General features: G+C 42.1%; 1 protein-coding gene across 1 annotated transcript in view; it reads left to right on the top strand.

The window, feature by feature from the left end:
* The first annotated feature begins 2,689 nt into the window (after window positions 1–2,689).
* Window positions 2,690–18,315, top strand: part of SLC16A10 (solute carrier family 16 member 10) — a 117,536-nt gene continuing 101,910 nt past the window's right edge. Inside the window, exon 1 of the mRNA XM_004011485.5 lies at window positions 2,690–3,214. Within this exon, the coding sequence (XP_004011534.3) occupies window positions 2,878–3,214 (337 nt within the window). The 5' untranslated portion in view covers window positions 2,690–2,877. The remainder of the gene's footprint in view (window positions 3,215–18,315) is intronic.

The raw sequence follows: 18,315 nt of genomic DNA, 5'->3' as shown, positions 1-18,315 counted from the left end.
GAGGTAAAGAATCAGTCCACAGCATTGTAATTCTGATTTTATTTAAAAATACAGGACACTTCCCTGGTAGTAAAGTGGATAAGAACCCGCTGGACATGGGTTCCATCCCTGTCCTGGAAGATCCCACATGACTCAGAGCAACTAAGCCCATGAACCACATAACCACGGAGCCTGCGCTACAGAGCTCTTGAGCCAAGTGCTCTGGGGCCTGGGAGCCATAACTCCTGAGCTGCAACTAATGAAGCCTAGAGCCTGTGCTCTGCAATAAGAGAAGCCACTGCAATGAGAAGCCCATGCACCTCTATGAAGAGTAGCCCTTCTTTGCTGAGACTAGAGAAAGCCCCTGTGCAGCAACCAAGACCCAAAAAGAAAGTAAAAAAATAATTTGTAAAAATGAAAACAACAACAACAGAAAGACTGTAAGGAAACAGTAGATTTGTGGCTTTGTGAACAAATCCTGAAGATTCATAATATGTGGTAACTGGTAAATTACTTTGCAGATGTACAAATCTAAGTCAAATGGACCTTTGGAGATGGCTTATGGCAAAGTCTCATCTCAATGGGCTTCTTTATGTTTTGTTCATTATCTTGGATGAAGCAATTTTCATTAAGGGTAAAAAGACTCATAATTTTTTGGATGATGCTATACCATATTTTATAGGGGGAAAATATGATAATGGTAGTTACAAAATGGATGCTCTATCTTCCATAAACATGTAAATAATTAAAAACTATTAAATGTTAAAGAGGTTATTTGAGTGGTGCAATAATACATTTTAAAATTTCTATTATTTTTTATGGTAACTGCTAAAGCTAGCATGTATTACTTTTACAACTGGAAAACAAATTCATGTTATTTTAAAAATATTGAAAATATTCCACCTGAAAACATGGCACCAAGTTGGTGTGCTCAATTGCATGCTTTGTGATTCTAAATTTTTTTAAAAAATTCAATTCAATTTGGTTCAACAATTATTTGTTGTACCCCTACACTGTGCATTGTGCTATGGTTCAAAGCTCCATGGGACATCATCTGACCTGTCTGAAAATTCTTACTCTAGTTAAGGAGACTGAAAACCACTCTGCAGCTCATTGCAAAAACTGTTTAAATAAAGTATGGAAGTCTGGAGGAAGAACTGATAAAGGTAACTTCATTTTAGAGCTATGCCTTGAAGATAGAGTGAGAATTCATCATTCCAAAAAGGTGAAAGGCAATCAGGCATGGAGGTATTTATTCCCCCTTTTACTTATGTACTTAATCATTTACTTATATCAATAGAGATCATGGATATTTATTTTATATTTTGTGCTATAACCCATACCTTTGTGTGTGTGTGTGAATGTGCTTTCTTTGCTCAATAAAATGTTATAACTTTCAAAGTCAACAGAGGTGAATTTCAAAACTTTTAGTGGTTATGTAGTACCGATGCATGTTTTTGCTTCCACTTTTTATTTCCAATAGTGCTGGAATAACATCCTTGCACATTCATTTTTGTGTGCTTGTGTGACTATTCTTTAGTTTACCATTCTAATCCCATCCTTAAGACATATTACGCTTGGTTTTTTTCCCTGCTCCTCAAGTTTCCCTGCTTCCCCTTAGCTTCTGCTAGCTTCTCTACCTAGAACACCCTTCCTCTATCTTTGCCCAGGAAAGCTCCTAGTGTGATTCAGGGCTCAGCTCAAAGGCTGTTTGCTGTAGAAGCTTTTCTCTAATGTTTTGAAGATAATTTAATGGCTCCATTCCACTTCTTTTTGTTGTATATGTATTTTAACACTTATTATATGACACTCCTATTCTATCCCAGGACTTCTTCCTACTAGTTTTTGAACCCGTAGGGGCAGAAATGTGATCAATCACACTCATTTATGGACTCCATCATAAAGTAATTAGCATATTTTGACTGAAGTTAAGAATTTGAGGAATTAAGAATTGTGCCCAATATTATACAACTAGTTAATCTTCATTTCTTTTACAGACATGGTTGTTCCATGCTTTAAGGAGACAGAGAAGTTGAATTATAGGTGCTAGTTTTTGCCTGAAGTGCAGACAACTGTGCTGTAGTTTAAAAGTAATGTTTTCTAGCTGTCTGTAAAAAATGTTTGTTACTTGAAGACTTTGATATAACAGTCTGTGTCTTCCAAAATGAGCCTGTTCAATATGCCAAGTATTCATAGGAAATCATATATGAATATAGGAGAAATTAAATAGGGCCTCTGATCTTTCTGACTCCCTTTTTAAGTCAGCAGTTGGCATAACGTATCTTATGTATTATAATTAGTAATTAGAGGTGAACGCCAGAAAACAACAACAAAAAGAAGACAAAGGGACAATGTTTGTTGGTCAGGCTGTCACGGACTGAGACTAAAGAAGGTCCCATTCTGCGGTCCCGATGACCCAATGTAGCCTGCACCTAGGAGAAGACGTGCCCCTTCCGTTAACACTTTCTGGCGGGGTGACCTACACATCTGTGACCCCCGCTGGAGAGGAGGAGGCCCGGCGCCTGGCGCGCGCGCAGATATAACCACCCGCAGGCACCTGGGTCGCGCGCCGCGGGAGGGGGTGGGCCCCCCCGCGTTCTCCCGAAGCCCAATCATCGGGAGATTCCGGGGCAGGTCCTGCCGCCGACCACGCCCCCAGGGGGTGTGGCGGGGGGGGCGTCTTTAAGAGCTGGCGGCCCGGCCTCCTGCTGAGTCCGGGTGCTGGGCTGTGGACCCGGAGGTTCGCGCGTAAGCCGGTCGCCGCCCGCCTACGGTGGGCTCCGCCGCTTTCGCCTCGGCCTCGCTAGCCCGCCCGCCCAACTCGGCGGCTCCTCCGCGAGCCCGCCGGGAACTCGCACCCCTCGCGCTCCCCTGCGCCCGAGGGGGCCGCCCCGGGCCATGGTGCCCTCCCAGGAGGAGCCCGCCGCCGCGCGGGGGACAAGCGAGGCGCAGCCGCTCGGCTCCGCGCCTCCGGGGGCCGCTCCGCTGCCCGGCGCGGGACCCTTAGACGGCCCGGAGGCGGCGGCGGCCGAGAAGGTGGAAGTAGAGCTGGGTGGGTCGGTGGGCGCCGAGCCCCTTGAGCCCCCTGAGGGCGGCTGGGGTTGGCTGGTGATGCTAGCAGCCATGTGGTGCAACGGGTCGGTGTTCGGCATCCAGAACGCCTGCGGGGTACTCTTCGTGTCCATGCTGAAGACCTTCGGGTCCAAGGACGATGGCAAGATGGTCTTCAAGACAGGTGAGGCACAGCGCCCGCCGCGGCCACGCCGGGGGATGGGCGCGGGATGCATCCCGCGTGTGGAGCGAGCTTCTGCGCCGCCTGGTGCGCCCCTGAGGGTCCCTCTGTTCACACAGGGTGTGAGGGGTGGGTTTGTCCAATTGCAAAAGCAGCCCTGCGGCTCCCGGGGCCTCCGTGCGCCTCTCTTTGTGTTGAATCCAGATGTAGGGACTGTATTTGGATACAAGTCACAGAACTTATTTGCCTAGATCTTCCTGCTTCCCCTTTCTGCAGGATAGAGGCTGTCTCTGGTAGACTTTCTCTTAATTTTTGAAAACAAACAGACCCTTCCAAAGCCAGTTAGTTACTCCGCTCCGTTATTTTTACAGTCTCTTTCGTGACCGTGACGGTTGGATTTTTGTTCTTCTGCCCCCGGCGCTGCAGAGGACTGTGTGTGTTGGGGGGAGGCGGAGTTGGCGAGATGAAAGATCTGTATTGCAAGGACTCGGGAGTTCTGAAAGGAGCCCTGAAGGAAACACGGTTTCGTGCTGGTTTTTTTTTTTTTTTTTTGGGTGGGGGAAGGGGGTGTCACTCTGCTAAATATAGAAAGCATAGGAGGCAGCCAGATCAGGGACTGGGAAGAGGAAGGTGAAGGGTTGCCCTTTCCTGTTGTGTTCTTTGTCATTTTATACCAAATTAGATGAAAAAGGTGCAGACTCAACATTTTTTTCCCTGTAAATGATTATTACCTGATCTACCAAGTCCAAGACCTTCTGTAGAACTCTTTTACATGCATTATTTCATGTCATCCTGTGAGGTAGGCGTTATCAACCCCTTTGAAGTGAGGAAAGTGAAGCTTGTTGAAATAAAGTGTTTTAATGAGTCCAGAATGGTGATGAAACATATCTTATTTAAAGGGCCAAGTGATTTTCATTACTAAAATATGCTCCCTCCTTGCCATTTGGACAAACTCCCTGTGGTTAATGAGGGCTTCCCAGGTGGCTCAGTGGTAAAGAACCCGCATGCCAGTGCAGGTAGACCCGGGTTCCATCCCTGGGTTCGGAGGATCCGCTGGAGAAGGAAATGGCAACCCACTCCAGTATTCTTGCCTGGGAAATCCTATGGGCAGAGAAGCCTGGTGGGCTACAGTCCACAGGAGTCGAACATGACTTAGTTTGAAACAGTGACATATGGTCCCTTTTTTTTTAAACTTTAATTTTCAATTATTTTTAGTGTGTTTTTCTTATCTCTTTAGTGTGCATACAAAGAAAAAAGCTAGTCTGTTATAACAAATTCTAAAGGAGAGGTAATGTTGGGAGTTTTAAAGACTGATGTTAAAGAGTATTATACCATTGTTCTGCAGATTTTCTTCTATTTTGCGTTGTGTTTGCAGTTTATCCCGATAGCTTCTTAGTATGAGCTGGTAGCTTAACTTCTTTACATTTTAATGCCTAGTTTTCCATTGTATGAATATATTATACTTTATACGCATTCTTTCTTTAATAAACATTTAGGTTACTTTCAAAATTACCATAGACAGTGCTGCTATGCATATTCTTGTACATTGTCTCTTTGCACGTGGGAATCAGGTACCATATTTAACCTGGAATTTCTGTTCCTTAAATAGCTTTTAAAGCTGTTGTGTTCTTCAGGTCACAGAGCGAGGTACAAAAGTGTTCAAAATATAATATCATGTACTTGCTTGGCAAGATAGATGCATATGCAGTAGTAAACAAAAATAACTTGGTGTATTTTCTCTATGAGTAGCCAGCATCTGGGAGAGGAAAGGGCACTGAAGCAGAATTCAGAGTCCACATTTTAGGACTAGTTCTTTCAGCGTTTAGTAAATTCTTGCCTGGGATTACACTTTTATTGCAGTCAGAACACCAAAACAAAATACTCAGTTGTCCACCACAAGTTTTGCAAACTCAGGTGAGTAGATCCGTTGTTGTTTGTGGAAAGTCTTATTTTTTTCTCCTTCCTAACTCTTTTTTTTGGAGAGAGAGCGAGTGAGCGAGCAAGCAGTTGCTGGAGAGACCGTAGCTTCATCAGGAATCAAGAGTTTTGTGATCTCGAAGCCTCTCTCTCTTCGGTCCCAAAGAGTCCCAGTGACAACGATAGCCCGATTCTGGGTAGCTGAAGGGCAGGGAGGCCACAGGGACCCATTCTCTTCAACTTGTTGAAACTCTGTATTTTCAGTTTTGGTGAATATTTTCATTTACTCAGCCTTGATGGCTTTTCAGTCTTGTTTGTGTGTGTGTGGGTGTGTGCTACACAAACAGGTATGCAGGTGTGCACGCTAAATAGTGAAGACTTGGTCTGCCTGACTGCTGTACGTGGTTGGTTGTGCCCTTGCACAGAGGTGCACGGCTCAGGATCAGTGCCGACCGAGAACCAGCCTGTGCTCTGGGTGCTGTTTATCTAATTCCTGCAGAGGGGCCCGTGCCCTTGTAGTGGCCCAGTGTAACACCCCAGCGAGATGGCACAACGGCCTGTACTTGTACTTGGTTGATGCGTGAAACATGTACAGCAGATAAACTTTAAGGTCTGAGGTCACCTCATTGGTGAAAAAAATGGAGACTGGATAGCCTTTAAGCCAACTAATGTTTAGATTCCTGGCCCCCCCCCCCCCCCGCTTTCTGTCTTTCCCTCCTTTTTTCCCTCCCTTCTGCAAGCTCTCCCTCCTTTCTCTCTCTTTCTCTCTCTCCCCACTTTCTGTCTCTCCCTCCCTTCTTCCCTTTCTCTGTCTCGTCCCTCATTTTGTGTCTCTCTTGCTTCCCTCATCCCTCCCTTCTTCCCCCAGCCATCGCCATCTCCCTCTGCTCATGCGCTCTCTCTCACACACATACATACAGGTGTTTCATATAAAGTCTGTATCAACAACAGGTACTGAAGGGTTTGAGAATGCTTGCTTTGAAGTTTGACTCTTCAGGTTTTTTATTTTGATATTCTAATGCTGAGTCATCTGTGATCAAATGTGCGCTAGCTTCAGGTACAACATAAAACATACCTGGAATTATTTAAGACTTCATTTTTCAAAGTTTTGGTCCATTTTCTATTACCTTGTTCATGATTGATAGTTCCGCCATTAGAGGTCAGTTCATTCTGTCTCCACGTGCTCATTAGCTTCTTCATAGTTATAAGCTCAAGGGTACACAGGGAGGTGGTGGTGGAATGGGAACCTAGGTTTCCAAACGATGGTTCATAACCATCAATGCTTGAGAACCTCCCATGTGCCACGCCCAGTGCTAAGCACGTTCCATGTTTTCCTATTTTAAACCTTAGTGTGACTGCATGAGATAGGCTTTATTTAATCTTTCTTTTCAGATGTGGAAACTCAGGCTTATGGAGATTAAGGAAGCAGTGGACACCAGGGTTCAACCTCAGGTTTATCTGACTCCAGAAGCTAGGTTTTTAATGACTGATCATATTACATGGGTTGGATAACATTCTGGTAATGCATCGTTCTTTATGTTTGATTAATTCAAACTTTAGAAATTGATAACTATACAGGAATTCTGGAGTTAGAAAAGAAGTCTGAAAGATCAGAATCTCTGTTTCTTGACTGCACTTGGCTGTCAGTAAGCAATTGCCAGTTGTTAATGTCTCATTGAAATAGATTTTTGGGAGTTCTCTGGTGATCTGGTGATTAGGATTCAGCGCTTTCACTGCGGTGGCTCCAAGTTCAATGCCTGGTTGGGGAACTGAGATCCTGCAAGCCAAGTGGTGCAGCCAAAATTTAAAAAGAAGAAAAGATTTTTGAAGTATAGGGACATGTTCATTGGAAAGCAAGGTAATTTCTTACAGCATTCAAGCCAGAGTCTGGAGTTTTCTTTCAAGAACCAGACTCCTTTAGACTGATCCATAGCAGGACAGTATTTCCAGATGTTAAGTGAAGAGGAGACTTCCTCAGGCTTTACTTCTGCTCTTCAAGGCTCTCTTATCTCTTTCTGCGCCACTGATGATCCTCCCATAATTTCTCAGGAATGGGCATGGAGAAATTCATTCACACTAAGATATAAGTGAGTTTACACATCTTAATGTTACTTCTCTTTCATTCTACAAATGTTTACTCAGTATTTGACACCCTCTGTGTTGGGCATAGAAGGAGGTAATTGAGAGAGACAAGGTCAACTGTCCCCAAGGAGCTTTTGATCTGCTGTGGGATACAAAAGTAAATAGAATATTTCTCTTTGCAATATACCAGGACACAGGCTTGGGGAGATTAAGAGGCTGAAAGTCTAAGGAAATTCCCATGAATGGTGGAGGCTGGGAAAAACATTTGATGGCCTCTTTCCCTGTGGCAGTAGATCTCATTTTGTGAAATTAAGACTTTGGAAAGGGGAAGAAAGCTGAACTCCGGTGGAGTGCATCACAGTTCCATCACGTTATCCTGGCTGCTGATGACATGGCATTCAGAGATATGCCTTGCACTCACTGCTGTGTTAGAAAGGTCCATCAGAGGGAGCAAGTTGAGCTTGAGTTGTCTCTCTTCATCTAAGATTTATCTGTTCATATGTGCCTGCTTCTTGCCCAGGTGGGGGGATATCAGACACTTTTGGGAAAACTAAAACAGTTAACTGGAACATTGTTTTCCCATAGAAATTACAACTTGCAATTTAGAAAGTATAATTATTGGAAAACCTATTTTTAGTTTTGTTGTGAAACTGAAAAAGATCCTAGGATTCTTTTAGTGCTCTAAAAGAACACTCTCTGGGATCTTACTAGTGTATTAGTCTAGTTTACTTATCTGCTTTCTTCCTGGAAAAAGAAAAAATACTTTAGTGGTATGTTGATATTTAGAAACATCTATTTAAAACAAGTATGTTTTCAGAATCAGTAGTTAAGGTCACTAATGATATTCTTTTGAAGAAATTATGTCACTCTGGTCCAGAGGCTGAGTCAAAAAGACCCCTACTATTTCCAGTAATTCCGAGAATGTGTTCTTTAGTAGCCTTTCTTTAACGTAGAGGCTTGTGGTTAAAAAAGTTTGGGAAATGCTGCACATTGTCATCTTCTTTTGGATATTCCAAGTACAAATCAAGGTATTAAAAAAACTCAGTAGTTTTAAAGGAAAATGGGCTATCAAAAAGGTCTTTGGTTATCATCTTTAATACAACTCTACCTTTCCCGTATGGAAGGAGATTGCTCTTTAGATGGTCATAATCACAAAGTAGGACTTTTAGTAGCACTGAGGGATGGATGCATCTTGCAACACCTCTCAACATAGCCTTTTTTTGTTTTGGTCTTTATCCATGTATTTGTTTCTGACTGCCTCGGGTCTCTGTTGCTTCGGTGCCGCTCTGGCGCAGGCTCTTTTCTAGTTGCAGCAAGCGGGGGCTACTCTGTTGCGGTGCGAGGTCTTCTCACTGTGGTGGCTTCTCTTGCTACAGAGCACAGGCTCCAGGGCTCACGGGCTTCAGGAGTTGCAGCACATGGGTTCTTCAGGTGTGGCTCTAGAGCGTGGGCTCAGTAGTTGTGGTGATCGGGCTTAGTTGTTCTGCGGCAAGTGGAATCTTCCTGGACAAGGGATCACACGTGTGTGCCCTGCATTGGCAGGCAGGTTTTAATCCACTGTGCCACCAGGGAAGTCCTCAACATAGTCTTACTGGCACCTCTGACATTTTTAAGTCAGTCAGTTTTTCCTAAAGGTTTACTTATTTTTTTTTAAGTTTTTGCATTTACGTACTGATATTACGCTGATGTTTAAATACATACTGCAGTTGGTGTGCTGCACCTGAACTTACAGGAGGTTTTGGCTGTAGTTCAGAACTGAACTTCCATGTCTGGCTTTTATGCTAAGGACTTTGTTTTTGGCAGAAAAGCCTGTCTGCTTAACCATTTCTGTGTTACAGGAAAGTTTTTTAGTAGTGGTGCTTTGTTAAGATGGTTACAGTGAACAAATGATCTGATTCATGGTCCCATACTGTATACATTTTTCACTGTAAGGAAAATGACTGACTCTTATTTGCATTCAAAGAGAGGTTGAAAAGCCAAGAAAACTCTCTTACGGCAGATGTTATGAGGCTTGAATTTGCTTCATTCTTTTCCATCTTAAACATTCAACTTTATATTCCATGAATTAATCTAAACTGCCTGTTAAAATAAGTTGTTAGGCCACAAAAATAGTTCAGAATTTTGGAAAGAAATGAGCATGGTGTGAGCATTTCATACTCGATTTCCAGAATGTTTCTGAATTTAGAAACTTTCCTATAACACAGAAATGGTTAGTTATGCAGACAGGTTTTTCCACCAAAATAAAGCCCTTAGCACAAAAGTGTAAAACATGAAAAGTGTAAAATGAATTCTGCTGAAGTACAACAATATGAGTATTCCTGTGGTGTTTTATCATGGGATTTTTATCAGTAGAATTAACTGCCAAAAGAATCAACTCAACCAGAAATAGTGTAGGGATTATTTCAGGAGAGATTTTGAGGTGTCTTTTGTAAGGAGTTGTATCCTGTATTCTTGATGTGGTTTGTTGTATCATTTTATATGGTTCTTATTGCATCTGTGTTGCAGTTCCTTGAGACCTGGTCCCAGGCTCTGTGCCTGCTTCACTTTTCCTGCCTCCCCTGGGTGTCTCGTATGCCATGTGGCTCAAACCACTATCTTGGGGTTGTTATTTCCAAATTTCTTTGTGTTCGGGACCCATGTTACCTATTTCCGGAAAATTCCTTTTGGATGCACAGGTATATTGTTGTTTAATTGCTAAGTTGTGATCAACTGTCTTGTAGCCCCGTGGACTGCAGCCTGCTAGGCTCTTTGTCCATGGGATTTCCCAGGCAAGAAAATGGGAGTGAGTTGCCATTTCCTTCTCCAGGGGATCTTCCTGACCCAGGGATCGAACCCCAAGTCGCTTGTCTTGGCAGGTGGATTCTTTACCACTGAGCCACCAGGAAGCCCCAAGTATGTCATACTCAACTAAAACGCAGTCATTTTTTAGCTACCCCACATAGCGTTTTCACCTTTCATCAAAAACATCAGGTCACCTGTGGGCAGATGCAGCCTTCCTTCTGAATTCTCTTAGTGTATCACACCTCTGGTTGCTCACGTCAAACACCTAGTATCCATCTTAATTTCTTATTTCTTCTCTTTCCTATTTTGTTAAATCAGACAAGGTCCTTTTGTGTTTACCTCCTTAATGCCTCATAAGTCAATCCCCATCTTATCCTTTAGTGCCGTCCATTAATTTGTGCCTTTATTAACTTTTGGCCTCAGTTACTGTCAAAACCTATTAACGGGTCTGCTGGTCCTCAGTTTAGACACATGAGTGATTTTTCTAGAACATTAGACCATATCATTTTTCTGTTTAAAAGCCATCAGTGATACCCATTAATTCTGGGAAAACCAGAGTCGTTTGAGCACTGGCCCTTGCCTGACTCTGTAACCTTGCTTCTCACCGCCCTCCCTTCTTGCACAGCATGTGGGATCTTAGTTCCCAGACCCCCTGCAGTGGGAGCGCTGAGTCCTAACCTCTGGACCTCCAGGGAAGGAAGACACTCTCCCTTTTTGCACTTTACGCTCCAGCTTAGAGGAGGCCTTGCGCTTTCCCCAATCTGCCTGGCTTCTTTGCCTCTGTGTGTGTTCCACTTCCTCTCTTTAGTGTGGTTGTTGGTCCTTATAAGATTCTGATGAAATGGCCTGGCTATTTTATTTCTTTGATCACAGCTGTGGAATAAAAAAATGCCTTTTTTTTTTTTTTTACAACTGTTGTTATGTTTTTGATGCACATGGAATGTTTTGGGGGTAGCATGAATTCAAACGAATTATGAATTCAGCTTAGAGTGGAAGACAGACAACCTAATTCCAACCCATCCTAATCTAGCATTCTGTTTAAGATAACCCATATTTGTTCAAGTGATAGTTTGTGTAGACCATAAAGGAAGGGTTTTCATATACATTACTTGATTTTATTTGGCCTTGTAGTGTGTTGTTACCTCATCTATAGATAATAAAGTCGCAGCTTGCACAGTTTAAGGTTGGGCCACGTGATATCAGTATTTACATTCATTAAGTTGAATGTAAGAGCATCTTTTTAGCTGGACAAAAATCTGTCCCTCTGTTAAAGTTGTCTCGAGATGTGGAGTCTTGGCCTTTTATCCCCTTGAAACTATTTTCTGTGTATTTACCTAAATCTTCTCTAGAACCTGTGCAGTGTTTCCTATCCAGGCTACCAGAAATCCTGTGAAGTCGTCCAGTCCATCCCATTTAGAGTTAGCATAACCCAGCTAGAGATCTGGTCTCATTTTGAAGTGAAATAAATAAACCTTAACAAAAACAAGCTAAACCCCAGACACTGCTCCGACAATTGTCTCACCCCAGCTCTGAGCACCCACCTAGCCTGTTTCCACCCAGGCAGGAACTGTGGCTGTTTTTATTGGCAGCGTTTTAGAAGGAGCAACTCCAGCCCTCCTGGGAACTGGGTAGCAGCACCGCCCGGGACTGGGTTAATGGAGGAGAGCAGTGCTGTTAGTCTTCTCTGTACCACATGTATGTGAGCAAACCTTCTTAGCTAAGCCATCTTCATTAACAGCAAAATGCCTAGATCCCACCTTGCCTGTAGGCATTAAAACTAGGGAACTGAGGAGGTGGCTTGCCTTATTCCAAGTTGGAAGTCTTTTTTTCATTTCACTAATTTTTTGAAAAATTGAAGTATAGTTGATTTACAATGTTGTGTTAATTACTGCTGTATAACAAAGTGATTCCTTTATATATTTATATAAAGTCTTCTTTTTCATGGTTTCTCATAGGATATTGGATATAGTTTGCTATGTTGCATAGGACTTTGTTGTTTATTCATTCTGTATATAAAGGCGTATATCTGCTAACCTCAACCTTTCACTCCACCGCTCCTTCAGCCCCGCCCCCCCACCCTTGGCAACCAGCCGTCTGTTCTTTATGTCTGTGTTTCTGTTTCATGTTGCTGCTGATCAGTCGCTCAGTCGTGTCCAGCTCTTTGCGACCCCATGGACTGCAGCACGCCAGACCTCCCTGCCCTTCACTGTCTGCTGGAGCCTGCTCAAACTCATGTCCGTTGAGTTGGTGATGCCGTCAGCTGTCTCATCATCTGTCGTCCCCTTCTCCTGCCTTCAGCCTTTCCTGGCATCAGGGTCTTTTCTAATGAGTCAGACCTTCACATCAGGTGGCCAGAGTATTGGAGCTTTAGCATAGATAGGTTCATTTGTGTCCTAGTTCAGATTCCACGTATGAGTGATATCGCATGGTATTTGTCTTTCTCGTTCTGACTTACGTCTCTTAGTATGACAATTTCTAGCTGTGTCCATGGTGCTGCAGGTGGCATTATTTCATTCTTTTTATTTTTTTTTAATTTTACTTATTTATTTGGCTGCTCTGGGTCTTAGTTGTAGCATGTGGGATCTTGCTCCCTGACCAGGGATTGAACCTGGGCCCCCTGCACTGGGAACTCAGAGTCTTGGCTGCTGGGCCCCCAGGGAAGTCCAGTGTCCTCCAGTATGTATATGCACCACAGCTCCTTTATGCATTTATCTGTCAGTGGATGTTTATTGATAGACTGTTTCCATTTCTTGGCTATTGCATTTCACTAACTTCTAATTATGGGGAAACACATGAAATAAATATTTGAAATAATGTACATGGACTAAAGCAGTGTTTCTAACCCTTTTGTTCCCAAACGTAAAACTCTTCTCATACCCCTTGAAAATTTTAATACACCCCTCCAAGGGTAATTTAATTTTTGAGATTCCCTAATGCCCAGAAGATAAAGCCATTCTCTGTGTTTTTCTACTAGCTAAGATTTTGTCACATTACTTTTACTGGCATTGTTATAATTAGGATTCTTTTTTCTTATTTTTTTAGTTGGCACCTCGAGGCATGCAGGATCTTAGTTCCTGGGCCAGCTCTGTGAAAGCGCCCAGTCCTAACCACTGGACTGCCAGGGAATTTCCTAGGATTCTTTTTTGTTTGTTTGTTTTTAAAGACAAAGTTATAATAGTGAATATGCTTTTCAAAACTAAGTGTGCCTCTTAGATCTGCTCTTATTAGTAAGGGGAAACCAGCCTGCCTTCCTCCTACATCCCCCCAACTTGAGAATCAGTAACTGGAGTTTTGAATTGAGCTCAAGGCATGCTTTTCTATCATTAGTTAAATCCAAATGAAAGGTCAGCGGTTAAATTAGTGTATAAAACTCAGGGAAAGGCGCATTGATCTGTGGTTTCAGCTGTTACCCATTTTTTTTGGCTGAGGAGTAAATTGCATCAACAGCGCTCTGCATGTGTTCAGAAAGTAAAAAATTTATTTAGTCTTGTGACCAACTTAGACTCAATCCAAAAACCAGTTCTGAAATACGTTTCATGAGAGTAGAAAACCACTACTCATTAAAAGATGTATTTATTGACATTTCTGGCTAGATAGGTATTAATGCCAGAGTCAGGTGGGTTAGTCTGGTGACTGGTTTTAATAGTGAAAACCTTTTCATCTTGTTTAATTATCCTTTTTATTAGTTTTGAGTTTACGTTCCAGTTTCAAATGGCAGCATCTCAAAGGATTCACATTTGTCAATGGTTGTTTAAACAATGGCATTCCACAAAGTTAATTGATGTTTTAGCGCAGATAGGGGCAGAAAGTTGCGTTGCTGTTCTATAGTAGTGTAACGCTTGAACTTTGGCAACAATTCCCCATCTCCAAAGTTATCTCCCGCTGCCAGGTTTTTAGGTTTCTTTCTGTTTTATCTGTAGCTTTTAGTTTTGCTTTGTTGAACAAGTGTTGCTTTTATAATAGTAAAAATATTAATATTAAAAATAACTATTAACATTAGAATATTAACTTTAATGACTGTAATAGTAAACTTGCCCTAAGATTAAGTGGTTTTACAGGAATAAGTGATAGATAAATGGAGTTTTCATTGTAATTGTTAGGTTTTGTCTCTTCTCAAGAGAAAAATGTTAATTATGAAATAGTCTAGAACTGATAAATGGAACTGATTTTATTTTTATAATGAAAATCTTTTGTTAATCATATACGAACAGATTAGGAGGAAAGGGTTTTTTTTTTTGGCCACGCCCTGCAGCCTGGGGTATCTTAGTTCCCTGACCAGGGATCAAACCCATGCCTCCTGCATTGGAAGCTCAGAGTCTTAACCACTGGACCACCAGATAAGTCCCAGAGAACTGATTTCAAATCACATCAAGGAAATGGCAGTCCACTCCCTTTTTTCTTGCCTGGAAAATCCCATGGACAGAGGAGCCTGGCGGGCTATAGTCCGTGGGATCGCAAGGAGTCAGACACGGCTGAGTGACTAAACAACAACAGCAACATTATTTGACCACGTTTTGTTTTGGATCAAAATGGAGATATGTAATGTCAGATGGACAGTTGCTAAGACTAGTGTTAATCACACCTGAGCCCCACACAGATATGGCACATGGAATTCTTATTAATGTATCTCGTTTTTTGGGGGGGTGGGGGTTGTAGAGGGACTCGAGGAGGGTCAGAAGAGATAATAGATGAATTTTTGTGTTTATATGCATAATTTTATCCAGAATATTATATAACTACTAATCTAAAATCCCCTTGTTTGGTGGTTCTTACGTATATATGGTACACAGGCTGCTTATATGGGGGCAAAGGCAAATAGAGTATTTCCCCACATTTTGTTGCTGGCCACCAGAAAAAAAGTCTCAAAGACACATGTGTTGCCATCAGAAAAAAAAAACTTGGGAAATATGGTTACATATTAAATGATCATTTAAACTAAAAGCTTTTAAGTAATGCTTTTAACTGACTTAAATTTTAGCTCAGTGTTCTTTATAAAATGTGTTTATCATTTCTTTGAACAAACTTGTGTCTGTAAGTGATGCTCAGTAGAACAGAAGACTGACCCTTTTCCAGAAATGTGAAATCTTCTGGAATCCAAGCAAAAAGAAATTATGATGAGTTCAGTTTGATTGGTTTGGAATTGTAATTATTTGGAGAGGGATATGGTTTGTCTTTTCATACACTCCTGCAGATATAGCACTATAAGGAATCTTCCTGAGAGAATGCACTCCTTTCAAACACTTTTTTCAACAAAGTCAAGGAATACCAAACCTGAGCTCTTTATTTAAATTTACAACTGATGTCATTAATACAGAGCCACAATCCCTTATCTGGAACTCTGGGGGCCATATGTGTTTTGGGGTCAGAATTTTTTGGATTAAAAAAAAAACCAGGTTCATACACATGTGTTTTTTTTTCTTCTTTTTTTTTAAACACACTCCTCCTCCTCTGGGAGTCTGAGGCAGCACCCTGTAATCTAATAGATGTTTTTCCAAAAATGTATGGTTGTTCAGAGTAATTGGGACAAATAGAGACCATAAGTAGCTTCATGTCAGTTCAGGTCCTGTTTTACTTCCAAGTGAGTGTTGATGCTATCTATCTTGAAGACTTTGGGTTTGGAATTTCAGAATTGGAGATAAGGATTTGTAGATTTATATGTGAAGATTTTGTTTCTGTTTCTCCGTGGACATTCCTTTTAAGGTACGTTTTTCTTTATCAGATGGTGAAACCTGCTTCATGTTTTCAGTAAATGTGACATTCGGCTATCATACTGCTGTACCCTAGATTACTCAGCTGAGCCTCCTTTGCTGGGTGTTTGAAGTGCAGGCTGTGTTATGCAATGTAAATGGCATATCTGTATACATCTTTGAACAAATTCTTTCCTCCTTTTTCGAATTGCTTCCATAGCGTTTACGTCCAAAAGTGAGATTACTCGTTAAAAGGGCATGAACAACTTTATAATAACGTTTGCTGTGCTTAGTTGCTCAGTAGTGTCCGGCTCTTTGCGACTCCGTTGACCGTGTCCATGGGGATTCTCCAGGCAAGAATACTGGAGTAGATTGCCATGCCCTCCTATTGTCAAACTGTCTTTAGAGAAATTGAATCTGTTTACTGTGCCCAGCGGTATACTGACTTCCTGAAAACCCTACCAATGTTAGGTTTTATTTTTATTAATATTTGCTACTTTGATAATTGCTAATGGTATTTTTAAAAATTAGTTGAGGTCATATTTCCTTGCTTTTAGGGCAGTGTATTTTCCCAGTTTTTGAGCCCTTTAGAAGCAGTAAATGGCATCTGGAAATACAAGAGGACACCTACCAATGAAGATATTAGAGTAAAGCTTTCTTAACCACAGGTGGGAACACTAGAAAGGCCTGAGATTATCCTGGTCCTTAGATTCTCAAGTGACACACCTTGGCAGGTGAGGCAGGCCCTTGTTCCCTTTCCTCTGCACTCTAAGCCCAGCCTTGGTGTTGATCAAGGCCTTTTGTGGGGGTGGGAGTGAGGATGGAAATTAACCATCTGGGAGGCTTGGCCATGAGGACTTAGTGACTTCTTTAGGTGACATGTTGTCCTTGAGAGGCTCGAGTCTGCACGAGCAGCCCTGTCTCATTCTCCATCTGTGCTGTGGCCTTGCCTCAGTCTCTTCCAGACCCAGCTAATTCTGTGGAATTAGCTTTAATTCATTGATTTGGGTGTATGTTTAAAATGATTTATTTTTAAAAGTGATGTAAAAGTCATTTGAGCACGAACTATGAGCAAAACAGAAAGGAATTTGGCATATTCCATACTCTTGGGAGGTTATGAGGAAAGACAAAATGCTGTGTACATCAGTAACTTGGAGAGAGTATGCCGCCTGTGTTAAATGTGGCATAAACACAGTATTGGATTTTAGGGGAAGGCAAAATGGCTTCTGACTGAGATGATCAGGGAAGGCATTTGGGAGGTAGCTTTTGATTTAGACTTCAAAGGATTGGTAATTTTCTTCAGCAGATTGAGCAGAATAGGCATCCCTAGGATGGGTACACACTAATAATAAATGTCTTACTGTATGTTTTTTATTGCTTTATTGATCCTGTGGGATAATTGCTGTTATGAGCCTCATGTTTCAGATGGGCAACTGAAGGTGGATTTGAATTCAGTCTCTGGGGTCAGGACCCAGGTTCATTATACTCAGCAACACACTGGGCTCTTTAAATAAATGGCAAAGAATTTGGTTTGGCTGGAGCCCAGGATTTGTAGAGGAAAGCCCCCAGAAGATCAGGCCAGAAAAGAATGGGGAGGGGAAGATTTAAGTGCCGAGTTAAAAAGTTTGGATGTGATTTAATAGGCAACGGGGAGATTCCAAGGATTTCTGAAAAGTGTGCCTTGAGAATCATGACTGGGTTTCTGAGGGAAGGAAAGAGGAACATCAATTTCAGAGCTCTTGGCTGAGAGCCAGCGTAGTGATGGACGTGGGCAGGGAGGGGTAGATGCGAGACACTTAAAGACAGATCAAGTAGTCTGGCAAGTGCTGGGTGTGGACAGCGTCATGGAAACTGAGATGATGCCTTTGCTTGGGGACTGCGTCTGAATTTTGAACTTGGAGCCCCATGTTTTTGTTTTGTACTTGGCCCTACGAATGGTGTAGACAGTGCTGGATGGTGCCACTGATAGGACCAGGAGCGTGCGGAGGAGGAGTTGATAGGGAAAGGCCAACTCAAGTTGTTAGACATGAGTGTGAAATGCCAGAGGACATCAGGGGATGCTGCCAAGCAGGCGACTGGGAATGTGGATCTGGGGCCTCAGAGCAAAGCTGAGGCCAGAGGTCGAGCTTTGGAAAGAGCCTGTGTCTTTAAGAGGAATGTCATATAGTAATAGAAACTTAGAAATTCTGTCTCGAGAAGCCTCAGAGGCTGCTCCTAGGTAGCTTGGTTGGTTTCCATTGAAATCATCTTATTTAAAAGTAACACAACTTCATCCTTAAAATCTTTTCAGCATTTAGATTTCTCTAAGACTTGCAACTTTTGAAAGTTTAGATTGTATTTTTTATTATCATTGTCTTAAGTATTTTCAAAACTTAGTCCCAAGACTTATTTTCTACCCCGCCTGCAGTTTTACATGTCTTCTGAGACTATTGGCATTTGCTGTTTCTACATTAACGATACAATGAATTAAGCTGGTCTCTAAGTCTTACTTTCTAGATGTTCTAGACCAAGAGCCTGTGGTGAGAGTAGCTTAGAATCATTTCCATTAATTTATATAATTCTAATTGTAAAGTATTGATAGTGGTGGAAAACTTGTTCAACAGAAAGGTGTTATCTTGTAGATCAGCCTTCTGAGCC

Source organism: Ovis aries, chromosome 8 (assembly GCF_016772045.2).
Source record: "Ovis aries strain OAR_USU_Benz2616 breed Rambouillet chromosome 8, ARS-UI_Ramb_v3.0, whole genome shotgun sequence".
NCBI lineage: Eukaryota > Metazoa > Chordata > Mammalia > Artiodactyla > Bovidae > Ovis > Ovis aries.
Note: the sequence above shows the minus strand (reverse complement) of the source record. Positions and strands in the feature narration are given on the sequence as shown.